Source organism: Cynocephalus volans, chromosome 2 (genome assembly GCF_027409185.1).
Source record: "Cynocephalus volans isolate mCynVol1 chromosome 2, mCynVol1.pri, whole genome shotgun sequence".
NCBI classification, from domain to species: Eukaryota; Metazoa; Chordata; class Mammalia; order Dermoptera; family Cynocephalidae; genus Cynocephalus; species Cynocephalus volans.
The window spans coordinates 190,998,535-191,014,897 of record NC_084461.1 but is presented as its reverse complement, the minus strand read 5'-3'; the positions used below and the strand labels follow the sequence as shown (position 1 = coordinate 191,014,897).

Genomic DNA, 16,363 nt, shown 5'->3' with positions numbered 1-16,363 from the left:
TCACACCACTGAGAAAGGAGGGCCTTCCCCATTGAGTGACTTTACTACCCTCTGCCTTTAAGCATCAATCCTCTCTGAAAGTGTTGGCCATTCAGTAGAAATCTTCCTGAAACACACAATGATTTGTCCTAATCTGTACAGGGGACGCCAAGCCCAGGCTCTGATCTGATCAGGGCAGTTGAGGTCTGTCTGCTCTTTGCTCTTGTACCAGATAGCCCTGGGCTACTGTGCTTTTCCAGTTATTTTAATATCATGTTTTGATATTTTTGGTCTATTCCAGGAATCAGGAAACTAAGGCTCATGTGCCAGCTACCTGTTTTTATGAATAAAGTTGTATTGTCACACAGCCACACCTATTCATTTACATATTGTCTATGGCTGCTTTTATGCTACAGTGGCAGAGTTTAGTAGTTGCAAAGACAAAAATATTTATGATCCGACCTTTATAGAAAAAATGTGCGTATCCCTGGTCTAATCTGTGGTTGTCAATTATCACTTCTTGAAGCCTTTTAGGAGCTTGCCACTATTAACCCTTTCTCCTTTCTCAGCTGCTCTGCGGTGAGAAATTAGATCAGCAAGTTTGTAAAGTAAAATAAAGTAAAAGTAAATAGGCTTTCCTCTGGGAGGGGCCAGCAAACACATGCTCAGTGCGTGTGCTTCATGCATTGTTTTGTTTGCCAAGGGGACTGTTCTTCATTCTGAATTCTCTGGATTCTAGAAGAGTGAGCGATGACATCTCCTTGTACAGGAGCTACGTGGTGTTGACGGCACATGACTTGCTTTGCTCTAAGCCCCTTGTCCCCTGAGTCTCTGTCCTGGTCCCTAAGTGGTGGCAGCAGTTTACGTTCCATTCATGCTTCCCAGGGGGTTCCAGTTCCCTGAACCATGCAGGGGGCACTTACCACCATCAGAGGTTCCCTTTCATAGAGATGCTCTCGGGAAACCACATAGAATTATCTGGATGTTGAGGTATGTCGCCTTGGGCTCCTCCAGAGAGGTCAGCACCCCACCAGCCACAAGCTACTATGTTGTGAACCTCACATCTCCCAGGATGCCTCCCTCTTGATCAGTAAGTGGAGGATGGCATTAGTGATTATGGGCTGCTGCTTGGTGCTCTTAATGAGGAGACCATAAGTGGAGAGTTTTCCAAACCCCCAGTGACTGGAAAATTCTATCTGTCCACATGTGCCCCTTATGATCCCTACAAAAGCCTACAAGCTCAGCACAAGTTCTCCGTATACATGTAAGATCTTGCTTGTCTATTTTCCCCTTCATATCTTCTTATTCTCATCCACCTGCCCTCCACATGCCCTACTTAGAAGGCTCTAGATCATTGGAACATTTGTGCCCTTAGCTTGAGGAGTTAGAATGGACCGTGACTAGTTTGAGAGAACAGAGTAGGGCAGATGCAGTTCAATTCAAGATAATCTAAATTCATGATGTGCAGTCTTCATTAAGGTTCTGAGGACTGAAATGGATCCAAAAGAAATGGAACTGATAGGGACCTTTCTCTGCGTGCACAAGATGTGGCAGGGAAAGGAAAGGGCACTGTGTGCAGACAGCAGGCGCTGAGACGTTGAGAGGCCCTGACCCAAGCAGCGGGCCTCATGAAGAGGGCTGGGCCAGTGGCGGCAGGTGGCTCCCTGCTGGGCACCCTGGGCTCACCCTGAGACTGTGGGTCCAGCTGCCTGCTTTGTTTTATAAGGGAGCTCACTTCATCTTCTCCTCTTGCCTCTCTACCAACGTGGTTCCCACCTGCAGCCTTCCAGGTTGCTGGAACCCCTGCTTTGTAGAGACCCCACGGACAGTTTAATCCAGTGTGAGACGTTTCTGAATTCGGGTGATGTGGAGCAGAACTGGTGGCCCAGGAGTTCACCTCGTAGTGGTCCTTCTTAGAGCAGCAGCAGAGATGGGCACAGCAAGTGGTGTCAAGTTAGACACGGTTCTAACCGTGCTGGTGACTTCCTGAATTTTCTCCACCTCTTTTCGTGGTTTCTGGAGTTACTGTGGAGATATCGGGCACAGCGTTGATAATCACAAACAGCAGATAGGTAGCAGATTCATTCCTTAGCCAGCTTTAAGCTAACAATGAAGAGGCTGGGTACTTTTTTTTTTTTTCTCTTTAATTTTTGTCCTTCCTCTTTTCAAACATTTCCTGTACCAAGGATAATGACACCAAAGGGTGTTAAATTGGTTCTGAATGTCCACCTCTGGCTGGCCACATTCTTGTAACGATTTCATTAGCCTGAATTATCCACTTTATTTTCTTGTAATGGGATTAACTGTTCTTGAGGTAGCTGAAGACCAGAGGGGGAGAGAGTGGGGGAGAGCGTCTGCTGTTATTTCATTAACTCACTCCAGCAGAGGGGTGAAACTGACCAGAATGTGCGCCCCAGGCCAGAGGTCACATCTCCGTTCTCTCCTTCCGAGAGGAAGAGGGAACACGAGCTGTTCCAGTGGGCTGAGCAAGGGAAAGCAGAGGTGCCTGCATCTGCCTGAGATATGTCTCCCTGGGGACAAATTCTACCAATTTTCTTGTAAAACTAGTAGGACATGTGGATAAGATGGAAAAGTGCTTCTTTTTTCAGGACTCCAAAAATCTCAAAATCATGTCTCTCCTGCTTAGATCCCTCTGTTATCTTAGCCCTTTGCTGGAAACCCCTGGGGTCTGCTAGAGGGGTAAGACTTGCCCAGCCTGCTCTTAGCTTCAACCTGAAACACCATGGGGCGTGGCAGGTTTCACTTGATTGGCACCAATACAGATTCTTTTAATGGACGAGGGCATTACTAACAACAGCGTCCGTTCGTTCAGTTCCCAGCACGTGTCAGGAACCATGGATTTAACATTTCCCATTTTAGAGGCGACAAAGCTGAGCCTCAGAAAGCGGGCAGCAGGTGCAGGGCTGAACCTGGGTCTTACTCCAAACTTAGGTTCTTTCGGTGATGCTGAAACTCAGTCTCCCACTGTCAGAAGTTCCCCACTTTGCATAGTCACAGGCAAATTTGAGGTTTTACCTGAATTGTTAGCTAAAGATAAATGCCTTTTGCCTTAATATGTATGATGCTCAGACCTTCCAAAATGACTGCCTGATTTCTTTCCCACCTCCCAAATTGCGACCCTGCAATATTGGTGTCCTGAGAGATACTAGTAGGTTTTCTTGTTTGGCATGGAGAGGAGGACTCAATGACCAAATGAGTTTGAGAAACACTGTGTCTTCTCTCTCACTGTTCTAGATAGATCCCCATGTGCCTAACATCTTAAAGGCACTGACAAGGTGTGCAGAAGAGAAGCTTGCTGAACTCTGTTTAACCAATTGTCACTCAAACTTCTTTAATTCCAGAAGCCACTCTACACAGTACCTCTTGACATCTTTCAGGACAAGTTTGAGAAACACTATTTTTAAAAAAAATATCTCCCATTTTAAAATTCTGTTTGTATGATACTTTCTGCCTGAGGACTATACTAAGGTTCATCAGTGTTCAGTCTTTAATTGCTTCTTCCATTTTTCAGTCACGCATAGATTTACCCTTTCTAGTGCAAGGCAACACAACAGGTAAGAGCATGGGCTTTGGAGTTTCATCAGGCCTAGGTATGAATCTTGACTCACCGTTCAGTACCTTCTACATTTTGGCAGATACCTTAAGCAGCCTGAGCCTGAGGTTCTCCACATGTAAAATGGGCTCACAATCCTTGCTTCATAGAATTGCTGAGGATGACGTGAGAGTACATATATGTGGAACATACTTAGTACAATGCCTGGTCCATTCTGTGCCCTCAAATAAAGAGAGTGGCTCTAAAAAGTGCCTATGATAGTCAGTTGCTGGAGCAGGAAGAAAATATTAGAATTTCCATTTCTATTTAGGTTTGATCTCATCCTTTTAAATTTTCTCATTTTTAAATATTTAAAGATGTACACAGGCAGTGAAACAGCAGTACATGCATATATAATTTGTAAATTAAAAGTGTGCATACATTGAGGATGCCTGCTCAAAACTATCTTACTGAGGGTGTGTACCAACCAGGGGGAGCGGGGAGAAATTGAAAATCACTTGCTTAAAATCAGCACCCTGTGGAGGCCAGAGCATGTCTGGTCCACTGGGCTTTCCCAATGCAGAGCTGGGTGCCTGCACGCAGGATATGCTCTGGAAATATTTGTTAGGTGCATGCAGGATCCATAGTACCAGAATGACAAGTCATGTTAAAATTCCTACCACACTTCACATTTAGATCTGAGTACTGGAGAATGGTGAGGGGCGATTCATTCAGAGCAAGTGTAGCCACAAATGTGTCCACAGCTGAGGACTCTGTGCAGCAAGTCGGATGGCAAGACTCTGTCCTCAAGGAGCTTAGAATCCTGCAAAGGCTGCAATATGTGAACGTAAGCGACCAAGAGGGTCAGTGGGCCGCAGGAGCCAGGAGAGAGATCACAGAGGCCCTGCTGCCTGCCCCAGGACCCAGTGTTGAGTAATAAGCAGGTGTAAGGGAAGCCCATCATTTTGGAAATAGACCAGCCCTTACGATGTCTTAGAACCAGATCAGAACTGAACTCAGATGTAGAGGGTGCTGCACGGCAGCCCAGAAGCTGCACCTATTGTATTTGGTGACATGGTGTGTAAAATGTTTTGACTTTGTTACCAGTATATTTTTTTATTTCTGGCTGGCTGCTACCAATATTTTAAAATCTCACTTCTTAAAAGAATCTGGATTGCAGGCTTCTTGGGAACATGAGAAAGATGCACCAGTCCTGGGCCCAGATGTCCACATAGCCATTTAAACTGGGGCTGAGTGGCCGTGGACCCCTCTAGTGGAGCATTGGGCCTCCACCTTGAGCAGGCTCAAACTCAACCTGGAGTGTGTCACAGCCCCAGAGCTTCTGATTCAGAAGGACCAGGTGGCACGAGCAAGGGGCAACACTCTGCATTTGTGACAAGCTCCCAGTGATACTGATGCTGCTGGTCCAGGGAGGAATATTGCCTGGAAATTACTGTCCCGGGGCCACCCAGCCAGTGAGGGGCAGAGTCAGGCCAGGAGACTCCATGTGCCAGTGCCAGGTCCCCTCCAGAGCTTTTCAGGGGAGTCTGTGGGTTCCTTCTGGAACACAGACCCCAACTGTGATTCAGAGACACCATTTAACTGCTCATCCCTGGGATTTCTCATCTAGAAAACGAGAGGGTCACGCTTGCCTGGAAGGGACGCCATGAAAGACTATTGAGAAAAACTAAACGCTATCCTCTGCTCCTCTTTTCTCACTTTCTTGGAAACCAGGCCATTTTTCAGCCTCCAAGAGGCAAAAATGAAAAGGGAGTATTGCAGTGATGGCGATAAGGTAACCTTTCTACATCCAGCTCTCACCATGATGAGTGGTGAGTAATTGGGAAAGTTCAGTCTAAAAGGCTCTCTATTTTAAAGAGAACAAAAGAGAAAGAAACTCCACGCCTAAATATGGCTCCATTAAACGATTCCCAAAGACGTTGCCCCTTGTGCAGAGTGAGCTTGACCCTGCAGTTTGTACACAATCATCAACATAACCTCTGTGGGAGTGGAAACATCTTTCAGCTCATCTCTGCACCTTGGCCAGGGCTGTCTGTGGAGGGGCTGATGTTGTCTCCTTCCTACCAACCAGGGCATGATTCCAAATGTGCTGTCTGGGCACTAGCCCCTTGGTAAATAACCGAGCAGGCCCCCTTTTTTCTTGCTGTGATTTATTTACTGCTAATGAATGAATAAATGTGGGCACTTTGGAAGGAGCATTGACTCCTAAGGACCAAACACTTCTTGCAATAACTTGTGGTCATATTACATAAAAGAGCATCATCCTAAGGGACAGAAAGACTAAATATTCTGTCCTTAAATGTGACTGTGCCTCCACAACAGCATATGGGATATAGGAGATAATGCCTTTAAAGAATAAGGACCCAATGCTTAGGGAGAACTCAGTAAGTGTTGAACTCGTGATTAGATGGATGTATGGAGTGTTTTCTCAGTTCTAGACACAGTCCCAGACTCTGTAGACTTAACAGAGTAAAAGGACCTGCCATCTTGGAGTGTACTTTCTGTTTCTAGCAAAAGAAGGGGAAAGATAACTAAGTAAACAAGCCATTTCAGACAGCGCTCAGATGTGACAAAAAGTGGCTGGTGGGGTGGAGGAAACAATGCTAAATAGGCTGCCATGGAAGACCTCTTTGAGGAGGTGGCATTTGAGCTGAGAATTGAAGGAGTCAGTTGTGGGAATATCTAGGTAAGGAGGGTTTCAAGTAATGGGAAGAGCAAGTGTGAAGTCCCAAGGTAGGCATTCATGTGGTGGTTTCAGGGAATAGGGGAAAGCCAGTGTGGATTCTCCATAGCAAGTGAGTAGGAGAAGGGTACAAGATAAGAAAGGAGAGCAAGAAAAAGCAAGGGTCTAATCAAGCACAGCCCTAAGTGCCAAGTTAGAAGCTTGGAAACAATTCTAAGGATGCAAAAGCCATTAGAGAGTTAAGCAATATGGGAGTGGGGATGACTGGCATATACATGCACAAAACTCAAGACAGTACAGGGCCAGCCCATGGCTCGCTTGGGAGCGCGTGGTTCTGACAACACCAAATCAAGGGTTAAGATCCCCTTACCAGTTGTCTTTAAAAACAAAAAACAAAAAAACCCCACAAAATTCAAGACAGTAGTAGCCACTGGAATACAGTATGGGAGTGGTGATGGCTGGTGTGTACTCAAGAAAGTCAGGGCAGTAGTAGCCATTGAAATACGACATGGGAGTGCTAATGACTGGTGTGTACTCAAGAAACTCAAGGCAGTAGTAACCATTGAAATACAACATGGGAGTGGTAATGACTGGCATGTATTTGAGCAACTCAGGGCACTAGTAACCATTGAAATCCACAGGGTTGATTGGATTAGCCTCTGTTTTCCTATTTGTGAGGTTAGAGGATTGGATGAGTCAGTCTTGGGACCAGCTGTCAGTGAAGGCTTTGTGTACCCAAAGGCTTTTGTATCCATCCTAGAAAAAATGGGAGGTTTAGATGACAGTTTCTGTTCCTGGGCCTCCATCTACTGCGGAAGTCACCTATTGTAGATGAAGGAATGGGTTTGTCTCTAGCTGTCCAGTCAGCCTGTCTCTCTACCTTTCCTCAACTGGGGCCTGTAGCCACATGGGGGCTCTTTAAGGAAAGAGAGACATGAGACAGGACACAGGACAGGGCAGCTACCAACTTACCATGTTCATTGCCCAGTGGGAACTATTCCATGAGTCCATGAGTTCGCAGGTGGGCTGTTTTTTAGGATGGGGGCACTCCCAGCTCTAGATCCTAATCAGCTGATATAAATAATTTCATCCCAGAGTCCTCTGTGTGTCTGAGGAAGGGGGCTTACTGCCTGCCTGCGAGCTAAGATACTTCTCATGCCCTTCCAACCAGGGCAGGGGTCCCTGGGAACTAGGTTAATGCCTGACTCCCTCTAACACCTTGCACACAGGGGGCCTCTGGCTGATTATTGATAGACAGGCAACCCTTGTAAACTCTCACTGAGCCAAAGCACAGTCTGGGGGGTCAAACTGGCCACTCTGAGTACAGCTCAGCTTGTTACCACCTGTGGGACCTTGGGTAAATTACTTCATCCCTTGTGGTAGGTAGAGACTTGCCCAGTCTATCAGTCTGTTTCTGTTGCTTCTAACAAAATACACAGAACCAGGTACTTGTAAGAAAATGAAGTTTATTGCTTACAGTTTCAGAGGCTCAGAAGTCCAAAGAATACATCTGGTGAGGATCTTGGTGGTGACTTCAGCAATGCAGGGTATCACACTGTGAAGTGGTGGAACATAGTGAGAGCAAGAGAGAGAGACAGACTCTCCTCTTCTTTTAAAGCCCTCAGAACCACGCCCCCGACCACCATTTTTAATCCATTCACTGCTGCATGACCCTACAATCCAATCACCTCTTCAAGGCTCCACTTTTTAATTACCATAATAGGATTTCCCACCCACTTAACAGTCACAGTGGGGGCCAAGTTTCTAATACATAAAACTTGGGGGACACAATTCAAGCTTCAGTGAGCTTTGGGAGGACATAATTCAATCCACTATAGCACGTGACCTCAGAAATCATAGCTCTTCTATGAGCCTTAGGTTTCTCCATTTAGAAAATGGTAATGACATTGCTTGGCTCTAAAGGTCTTGTGAGTTCATGTACACCAGGTACTTAACACACTGCAGGGCACATAAGCACTGAAGAAGTGCTGGGTGAAAGGATGGACGTGTTGTGTGTGTGTATGTGTAATGTGTGTTAGAAAATTGGTGGTGGTGGTATATTTGAAAGGCTTTTTAATCCAGGAGATTTAGCCAGTTTTTCTTACCTCTAGAAGGACCAGAAGCCTGTGGTTTATTCTTATCATAAAACCATGCCTTCATCTTGTACAGATCACACCATTGTTCCGACTCTGGGTCCCTTGGGTGGCAGCAGACTTTTCTTCTCAGCAGTGCCTTGAGCACAGGTGAGGAGAAGTCAGGCCAACAGACCTCTGCTGGGATTCTGTTTCTTCCAGCAGATCCAAATGGAGAGCGGTGAGGCTTCTGTTCTGGGAGCAGAGAGGCCTAGGTTCCTCAGGATGCGTCCGACACCCCCCCGCCCCCAGCTTGGTGTCAGCGTGCAGGCTGGGGGGTAGGCTGGGTTCGTGGTTTGTCCACTAAGCCCCAAAACCGGGGCACCAGAACAGCTGCACATCTAGCTGTTAAGCTCAGCATCTCTGGAAGGTTCTCTTCTGCTACCCCTCACCTTTCCTCTCACTTCCTTCATCCTGAGTCATCACTACAATCGGGAGAGAGACATAGGACGATTCACCCCTTTCCAGTAGCAGCCCCCAGCCAGGACTACAGCAGGGCCAGGCAGGGGCTTGCAGCTTGCACAGAGGAAGAAAGCCTCACTCGCACACATGCATGCATTCAGGGCAAACACACGTATTGTGTCTGCCTTTAGGCTTGTGTGCAAACACGATTTGCATACCCCGACTTGTTTATGAGGGCTGAGCATAATCGACTTGCCTCCCTCAACACCTCGGCACCCCATCCCCCCTCCCCCCCAACCCTGACACACCTCAAAAGAAATTAGAAACGTGACAGCAAACTCCATTGTTGGAAACCCCAAACCCGCCAACAATCATGGGCTCCCGGCATGGCGGAGGGGGTGGGGCTGCAGGGTGGGGGAGTAATTGGTGAACCCAAGGTGAATGAAATAATTGGAAAAGTGAGGTGTGAGTTTGTTACCAAAGTGTGAGCATGGTGGGGGAGGGAAGGAGGGCCATGTTTAAAAGCCGGGTATGTCCTCTTTATTCACAGCTTCTGATACAGTAATTGCTATTTTGTGGTTTCTATTATCTACACAGTGGGGAGCACATGCATCTCCTTCCCCAAGCAGCAGGGTCTGGGCTTGGGGAGGAGTTCCTGGGTGCCCTCTGATTTTCCTCCCTCTCTGGCCCTTGGTGGCCCTGCCCAGCATCACCCCAACAGTGGCCCAAGCTCCCAGGAGAAGAGGGTTCACGCAGAACTCCCTTCCAAAGCCACTCTTAAAAATGGGTCTGTAGACGTTGCTGTCAGATAAGAACCTTAATAATGGCTGGTATTTATATATCGCTTATCTCCAAGAAGCTAAAGGTACTTCATCGATTTTTTTCTCCCCCAACCTTTTTTTTCCTTTTTAATTCTCTTTCAGTATCTCTCTGAGATCATTAGTATTGGCCTTCTATGATCCCCCAGTTATACAAGCAGCAGGAGCCATTCACCAGCCCGTCATTGTTCTTAGCTGGGAGAAGCAGCCAGGATGAGAAGGAGCTTACCTAGGTTTTGAGTCCCAAGGCTGTGGGACGTGCGCAAGTCACTTCTCTCTGGTCCTTGGTTTTCTCATCTGTAAAACAGAGGCAGTAATGCTGTTGTCTCCCAGCTGTTGTTACACCTGGAAATGATGTATTGAAAAGAGCTAGCACTTTGCAGGCACTCACTGGTAGCTGTAGTGACAGCATCAATGATGGTGTCTTGAAGCCTCAGCCATCCATTTCAGGAAGTGTCCACAGACCTTGAGAAGTCCCTTCTAAGATCTAACCCTAATTCTCCAGCTCCTCCATAAGCCCCGGCTCTCTCTTGTCCTGTTCCTAGAAGGAAAGAAGAAACTTGCTCACTGTGACCATTCTCCTGACTCCCTGGAGAATAATGGGAGTTTTGATGCTGCTAGGGTCTTGGGCACAGCATTTCATTTGTCGTACAGATGTCTGTCTGGAAAGCCCAGATCTGGACTGTGACTTCCCCAAGGCCCCTAGCTGCCTAGGACAGGATCCCCAGCTCCCAGATACCTGCCCACATCCATGGTGGATACAGGGTGCTCCTCTGTCACAGCTCCCCCTGCTGAGCTCTCAAATGCCACTTCTGCAGGCCACATAGGCATGGCTCCTTCAGCCTCTCCTCACAAGCTTTTTTCTCTGCCTTCTAATTATTTTCCTTGCCTTTCTCTGGACCCGTGGCTGCTTACCATGCACAGAGCATCCACAGCTTGCAATGTGCTGCAGAGAGGAAGGAATTAACCTCCACAGTCTCTCTCTCTCTCACTCCCCGCCCCCCCCCCCCCCCACACACACACACACAGAGCATGGCTCACCAGAAACTAGACAGGGCTAAGAAATCTGGGCAGAGGTCGTTGAGACCATCAAGGACAGGAGATTGTAGCCCTTGTAGGCAGAAGTAGGAGGTTTGCACAGTGTGGATAGAAAGAACCAGGACTCAGTCTACCTCCCTTGGCCTGAAGTCTTTTTAAGTCACTTGACCCCTGGGAGTCCACACTGGGCTTTCCTAACCACCCCCACACGTGGGCTTTTTGCTTCACCCTAGACCTGGCCAAGCCTCAAGAAGAAAGAGGCCACAGGTCCTGAAAGTGGCCAGTCTCCATCCAGATGATTGAAGGGGGTTGATACATTGTGCAGCAGAAAGAGAAAGATCAGGCTTAACATCAGACATGCCTGGATTCACATTCTAAACCTGCCACTTACAGCAATATCCACTTCCTCCCTGAGCCTCGGTTTCTTCATCTATAAAATGGAGATGATAAGACTAATGGTAACATTTTTGCTATTTGTATTCACCCCATGGCCTATTTCATTGCATCCTCATCACTTCCCTCGGAGGGTAGGTGTAATTTACCAGTGGTAATGTCCACCTTCCAGGGCTACTGTCTGCTTTTGTTTCATTCCAAAAATGTCTGCAGGCATCCCCTCTGAACCAGGCACTGGGCTTATTGCTGCAGATCTAGTGATGAGCAGGACAGGTGTGGTTTCTACTGTTGCAGGAAGGCAGAGAGGTAAACAGGCGTTCACCCCACGGTGCCCCAGTCAGGGCACACAGTGAGCTATGACATTGCTGGTGCTGGCATCCAACCCAGCCATGGGGAGGTGGGGAAAGGCTGCTCAGAACTAGTGCAGTTAAGCCAAGACCTGATGGAACCTGGAAGCCAGGGCAGAGGTGGAGCCAGGTGGAGGGACCAGCATGACCACAGGCTGTCTGTGACCATGCAGACACAGCACCCGGCATGGGCCTCCCTATACCCTCAGCCTTCTCATCCAGGTCTGAGTGCTCTCAGACTCTGGTCCTCAAGGCCATCAAATGCCATCCCCATAGTCCCAATCAATGGCTCTCTGAAGAACTTGGAGCCAAAGAACCATTTATCTAAATGAGCCTACAAGAAAATTTGTCCATCCCCTGCCCTCAACAGGGGCAGGGGGGCTTTGATGCAGAGAAGGAAGGCAGCATGTCTGTCGTGGGATGCATTGGCCTTTAGATGGCAGAAGAAAACCGGGTTTGCAGGCTTGACTCCTCTCAGCTTGCTCAACTCACCTTCCTGTCCCCACCTGCCCAGCCTCTGGTCCCCAAGTCTGTCCCCTTCTGAATCTGCCACGAGTCTCCTCACAGCAGGGAAGACTGACAGGGCTCCATTCCCCATGTCCTCCTCCTTTCCCCTCCCCAGGAGGCTGTCCTTGTCACCAGCTCCAGTTCCTTGTCGCCTGTGCAGAGGAGGCTCCTGATGGGGGGTGTGGAGCTGCTGGAGAGCGCTTGGAGGAGGCGTGCAGACTCATTTTGAAGATTCATAATGCCACATTTACACACTGTCCTGCCTTCGGAAATTGGGCTGGCAGATGCCTGGTCATGCTGGCAGGGCCGTGGGTTAACGCCTCGGATTTAGCTTATATCATTTCACGAGAGCTTACAGCCTTTACTGTGTTTTTCACCCAATCGGTCTTTGGCCCTGAAGCATCCTAGACTGTCTTGTGTATGTGTGTGTGTCCAGGTGGCCGCAAGTGTGTGTAGATTTTCAAATAAAATAATACCTCTCTTCAGATGCCGTGCACATTAAATATTTATTGGCAGCAATTTGTGTGTATATATTTGATAAATGGACATGAGGAAGGGATGGGGGGGTGGGGAATGAGACAGGAAGGCAAGAGAAGACCTGAGAAATCCTGATCCTTTTGTCGTAGAATTTCTCCCAGTTTAAGCCAAGAAGAGAGGAGAGGAGGGGACTGGGGGATGGCCCGAGGCTGTGTTTGCCTGTTTGATCCCTGTCAGGAGGAGCAAGCCATTTTCTTCTCCAGAGCTTTGGCTGACTTGGGCTTATCAGATATCAGAACACAAGCTTGGCAAGGAGGGAAGTGGGTATACAGGGAGTCACACGTGTCATTCAAGCACTGAACACTGAAGAAACGTCGCGGTCTGAGAGAAAGGGCTCTGTCCTGTGTGCTCAACGTGGGGGCACCGTGCGTCCAGCTCAGACGTGGAGGCCGATTTGAAAGGTCGGGAGACTCTACTGACGCAGAGTCTGGAATCCCAGCCCCTGCACATGAGCAGCCCCTCACCCTGGCTCGGGCCTCCCCAGCTGGCCATGCGTGTACCAGGCCAAGTCCTCCTGCGAAGAGTTACTCCCACAGGGAGGGGGAGGACAGGGGTGCCAGAGCCTCCAGCTAGTCAGAGAGGAATCAGAAATTCCCTAGCACCTCCAAACAGACTGTTCCCTCCCTGCCCGGCTCAATGGCTGGGGCCTGAAGGAACCCATGCTGGTGGGTGGGGAGCGAACACGAGCGTGCACGTGTGTGTATGTGGGTGTATACCTGTGACCACTTCTCTCTGATAACCGGAAGGGATTAGCATGTGAGAATCGGTCCTGCCACCCCCGCCCCCTTTGTGGGCCTCAGTTCTTAAACACCCTGGTTTTACCTTTTGTCCCTAGCACCTTTGGGGAGCTGAAGACAGTCCGCTTGCCAAAGAAGGTGACCGGGACAGGCACACACAGAGGGTTCGGCTTCGTGGACTTCCTCACCAAGCGGGATGCGAAGGTGAGACTGCAGCCCCTTCCCCACCCACCAGGCCTCTCCTTTCTGGACCCTTTGTAGGAGAAGCAGGGAGGGCCTCTTAAATGTGGGGGTATCACCACCCCGTGCAGTTTTCCTCTTTATTTTCCCTGACCCTGCCAATTTGCACAGCATCCTTGGAGGAAAAGACCCTCCAAGAGTTTTGTGTTTGGAGGACGGAGTTACTGGCCTGTCCCTCACCCCAGCTGCACATGTGTAGGAGCCTGGGACACAAACTGGGAAAGCAGGTGGGTGTCCCAGCCTCTCTCAGTCAGAAAGAAAATGCCTCGGTCCAGGTGGCCCACAGAGTGGGCAGCGTGGGAACTGCTGTGCAGAAAAGCAGGGAGGGGGTCCAGGGCAGACTTCCTGGAAGGGAGGGGAAAGGCAGCCAAAAAGCAGCCGTGGGAAAACGCCTTCCCCTCATCCTTCCCGTTTGTGGCCGGTCTTCCAGTTTGTGCTGGTTTCATGTGAGGGCAGTCCAGGCAGGGGCTGCTGTGTTCCAGCACGTGTACAAAAATTCCTTGGGCTCCTCTGAGAGAGAGAACACCTTTTATTTTTGAAGCGAGGCAGCTTCTCCCAATCAGCTCGGTGCAGCGCAGCAGGGCTCCGCTCTCACAGTGGGTGCTGGGTCCTCGCCTGCCCAGCAGCAGATGTGGGGCAGCGGCACCATCATCAGGGCCTCCCTCCACATGCTTTGTGCCCACAGTGCTGTTTTCCCTCTCTTGGCCCCGCCTTTCCAAGGGTAAAATAAAGCCACAGGAGATCTCATTGAAGGCTGGGATCCCCTCTACCTCTGACGAGGCATCTTCAGAAAAGCACAGAGTGTTTCTTGGACCTTTGGCAAGTTGGTGTTGCAAGAGGCCCAACAGGAGAGTCAGCTGCATGGAACCGAAGTTGGCCGCTCAGGGCCACAGCTGTTGCATTTGTGGGCCCTGAGAACACGCACAGGCAGGGAGGGCACACTGGGACCCTGGAGAGCCTCGCCAGCCATTTTGTCACCGCGTCTTGAACTCACGTGCCTGTATTGTGGACACATGGCCATGTTTGTCCAGACATCTGCTCCTTTCTTCTCTCAGTTGGCAACCTGTCCCTCGCCTGCGGTCAGGGACAGCAGGGACAGTACCCTGCATGCGACAGGCCCACAGCCTTGAGCCTTACAGCAGGGCAGGCATTAGGCCCTGCACTGGCTGGGAGGGATACAGTAGAGGGTGGCTGTTCAGAGCAACAACTCTTACCGATGGCAGCTCAGCCTCCCCTGGCCTTGCCTTGCACCTCAGTTTCCTCATCTGTAAACAGGAATGATAATTGTGCCCACCATTGCAGGGTTAGGGCAGATGATGCAAATGAAACACTGATCCTGGTCCCGGCCTGTAGCGAGCACTTGATACTCACTGACACCAGCCCAGGTCCCTGCAGTTCTGCCATCCCATGATCCGTGGCTTTGTGCACATGTCTGACACTGTGTCAACAGAGACAAGGGCTGCAGGGCAGTGTTTCTTCCACCATGTCCCATTGAGCCCCGGGGTTCTGGGGATTGGGCAGTGAGGGTGTAGTCTGTCATTATCTGTTTTTGTTTTTTTGGGTTTTTTTGACCAGTAAGGGGATCACAACCTTCGGCACGGTGTGGTCTGCACCGCGCTCAGCCAGTGAGCGCACCGGCCATCCTTATATAGGATCCGAACCCGCGGCCTCAGCACTACCAGCACCGCACTCTCCCGAGTGAGCCACGGAGCCGGCCCTATCGTTATCTGTTTTATATCAGGTTCCCAGGTGAAGCTGTGACTTGGGTAGACGTGGAGCAGGAAACTTACTCCCCATGCCAAAGAAATGTCTCTTGTGAAGGCCAGTGCAAGGGCTAGTTGTTAGAGCGCAGACTTCAAAGCCAGGCTGCCTGAGTTTGAATGCCAACACTGTCACTTTTCTCCTGTGTGCTTCATTTTCCCCCCTTGTAAAATGCTCGGAGGATTCTCCTCATAGAGTTGTTGGGAGCTTTGGACAGGGTGACATTCTTAGCACAGGGCATGGCCCCTGTGAGCTCTTTGTCAGCTGTGAGGAGGAGGGGGAGGACGGTGGCAATGGGGTGACAGTGATGGCAGTGATGACAGAGATGGTCTAAAACTAAGATGGGGTGAGGAAGGAACAGAGGTCAAAGGCCTCAGAGCCCTTTCACCTGGGAACCCTCCATCCCCACAGTGGCCTCTGTCCAGCCTGAGAGGTTGATGTCAGAGTTGACGTGTCACTTGCGGGCCAGAGTTCAGACCATGTATGTGTCCCCAGCCTTGACATTCCAGCATCCCCTTTGCAACATCAGGGTCACTGCAGTTTTGCCCTTTGGGTTCATTAGAATAGAAGGGGGACTGTCAGGTAAACATGGGCAGTACATGCCGTTGAGGGACGTCACCTAGTGCCCTGTTGGCTCAAGCTCGGCACCTGAGGCCAGGCTGCAGATGTTATTTCCGAAGCCCAGCACAGCCCTCTAGTGATTTGTGGAGGTGGCTGCTCCTCCCCCTTCGTCCCTTCCCTGCTTCCAATCCGGGCTGCAGGAGAAGAAAGGGCAGCCGAGGACAGTGAGGGTTCTTCCGCCCCCTCTCCTCCAACCGGCGGCTATTTCTGGCCCTGCCATCCTTGCAACAGTCTTCCCTGTCACTGCGTCAGGGCTCTGGCCCTCTCTGCCCACCCCCAAATGAGCTAGTCTTCCAGAAAGTACGAGCCCACCACGAGTGCATCTCCTGCAAAGATCCCTTTGCTCTTTTTGCTTCCCGGCGAAGCTGCCGAAGCCTTCTTCCTCCTCTCCTCCTGGGCTGTCTGAAGAACTTTATTGTCTTCTGAGTGGAACATTTAGCACTCTCCGCTGACCCATAGAAGCGTGCACACTGCATATTGGTGAATAGAATTCTGAATATTGTAAATATCTAGTTAGCTCGAGGGTGGATGTGAGTTTGAAGAGGGAGATCTTTTTGTGTCTAAGCAGATGGAATCAGTGAGACCCCCCAAGCT

The 16,363-nt window shown here is 49.6% G+C and overlaps 1 protein-coding gene across 4 annotated transcripts in view; it reads left to right on the top strand.

The window, feature by feature from the left end:
- Nucleotides 1-16,363, top strand: part of RBM19 (RNA binding motif protein 19) — a 155,448-nt gene that overhangs the window by 87,422 nt on the left and 51,663 nt on the right. For all 4 annotated transcript variants that reach the window (XM_063086224.1, XM_063086221.1, XM_063086222.1 and 1 more), the window contains one exon: nucleotides 13,246-13,351. In XM_063086224.1, coding sequence (XP_062942294.1) covers nucleotides 13,246-13,351 — 106 coding nt within the window. The remainder of the gene's footprint in view (nucleotides 1-13,245; nucleotides 13,352-16,363) is intronic.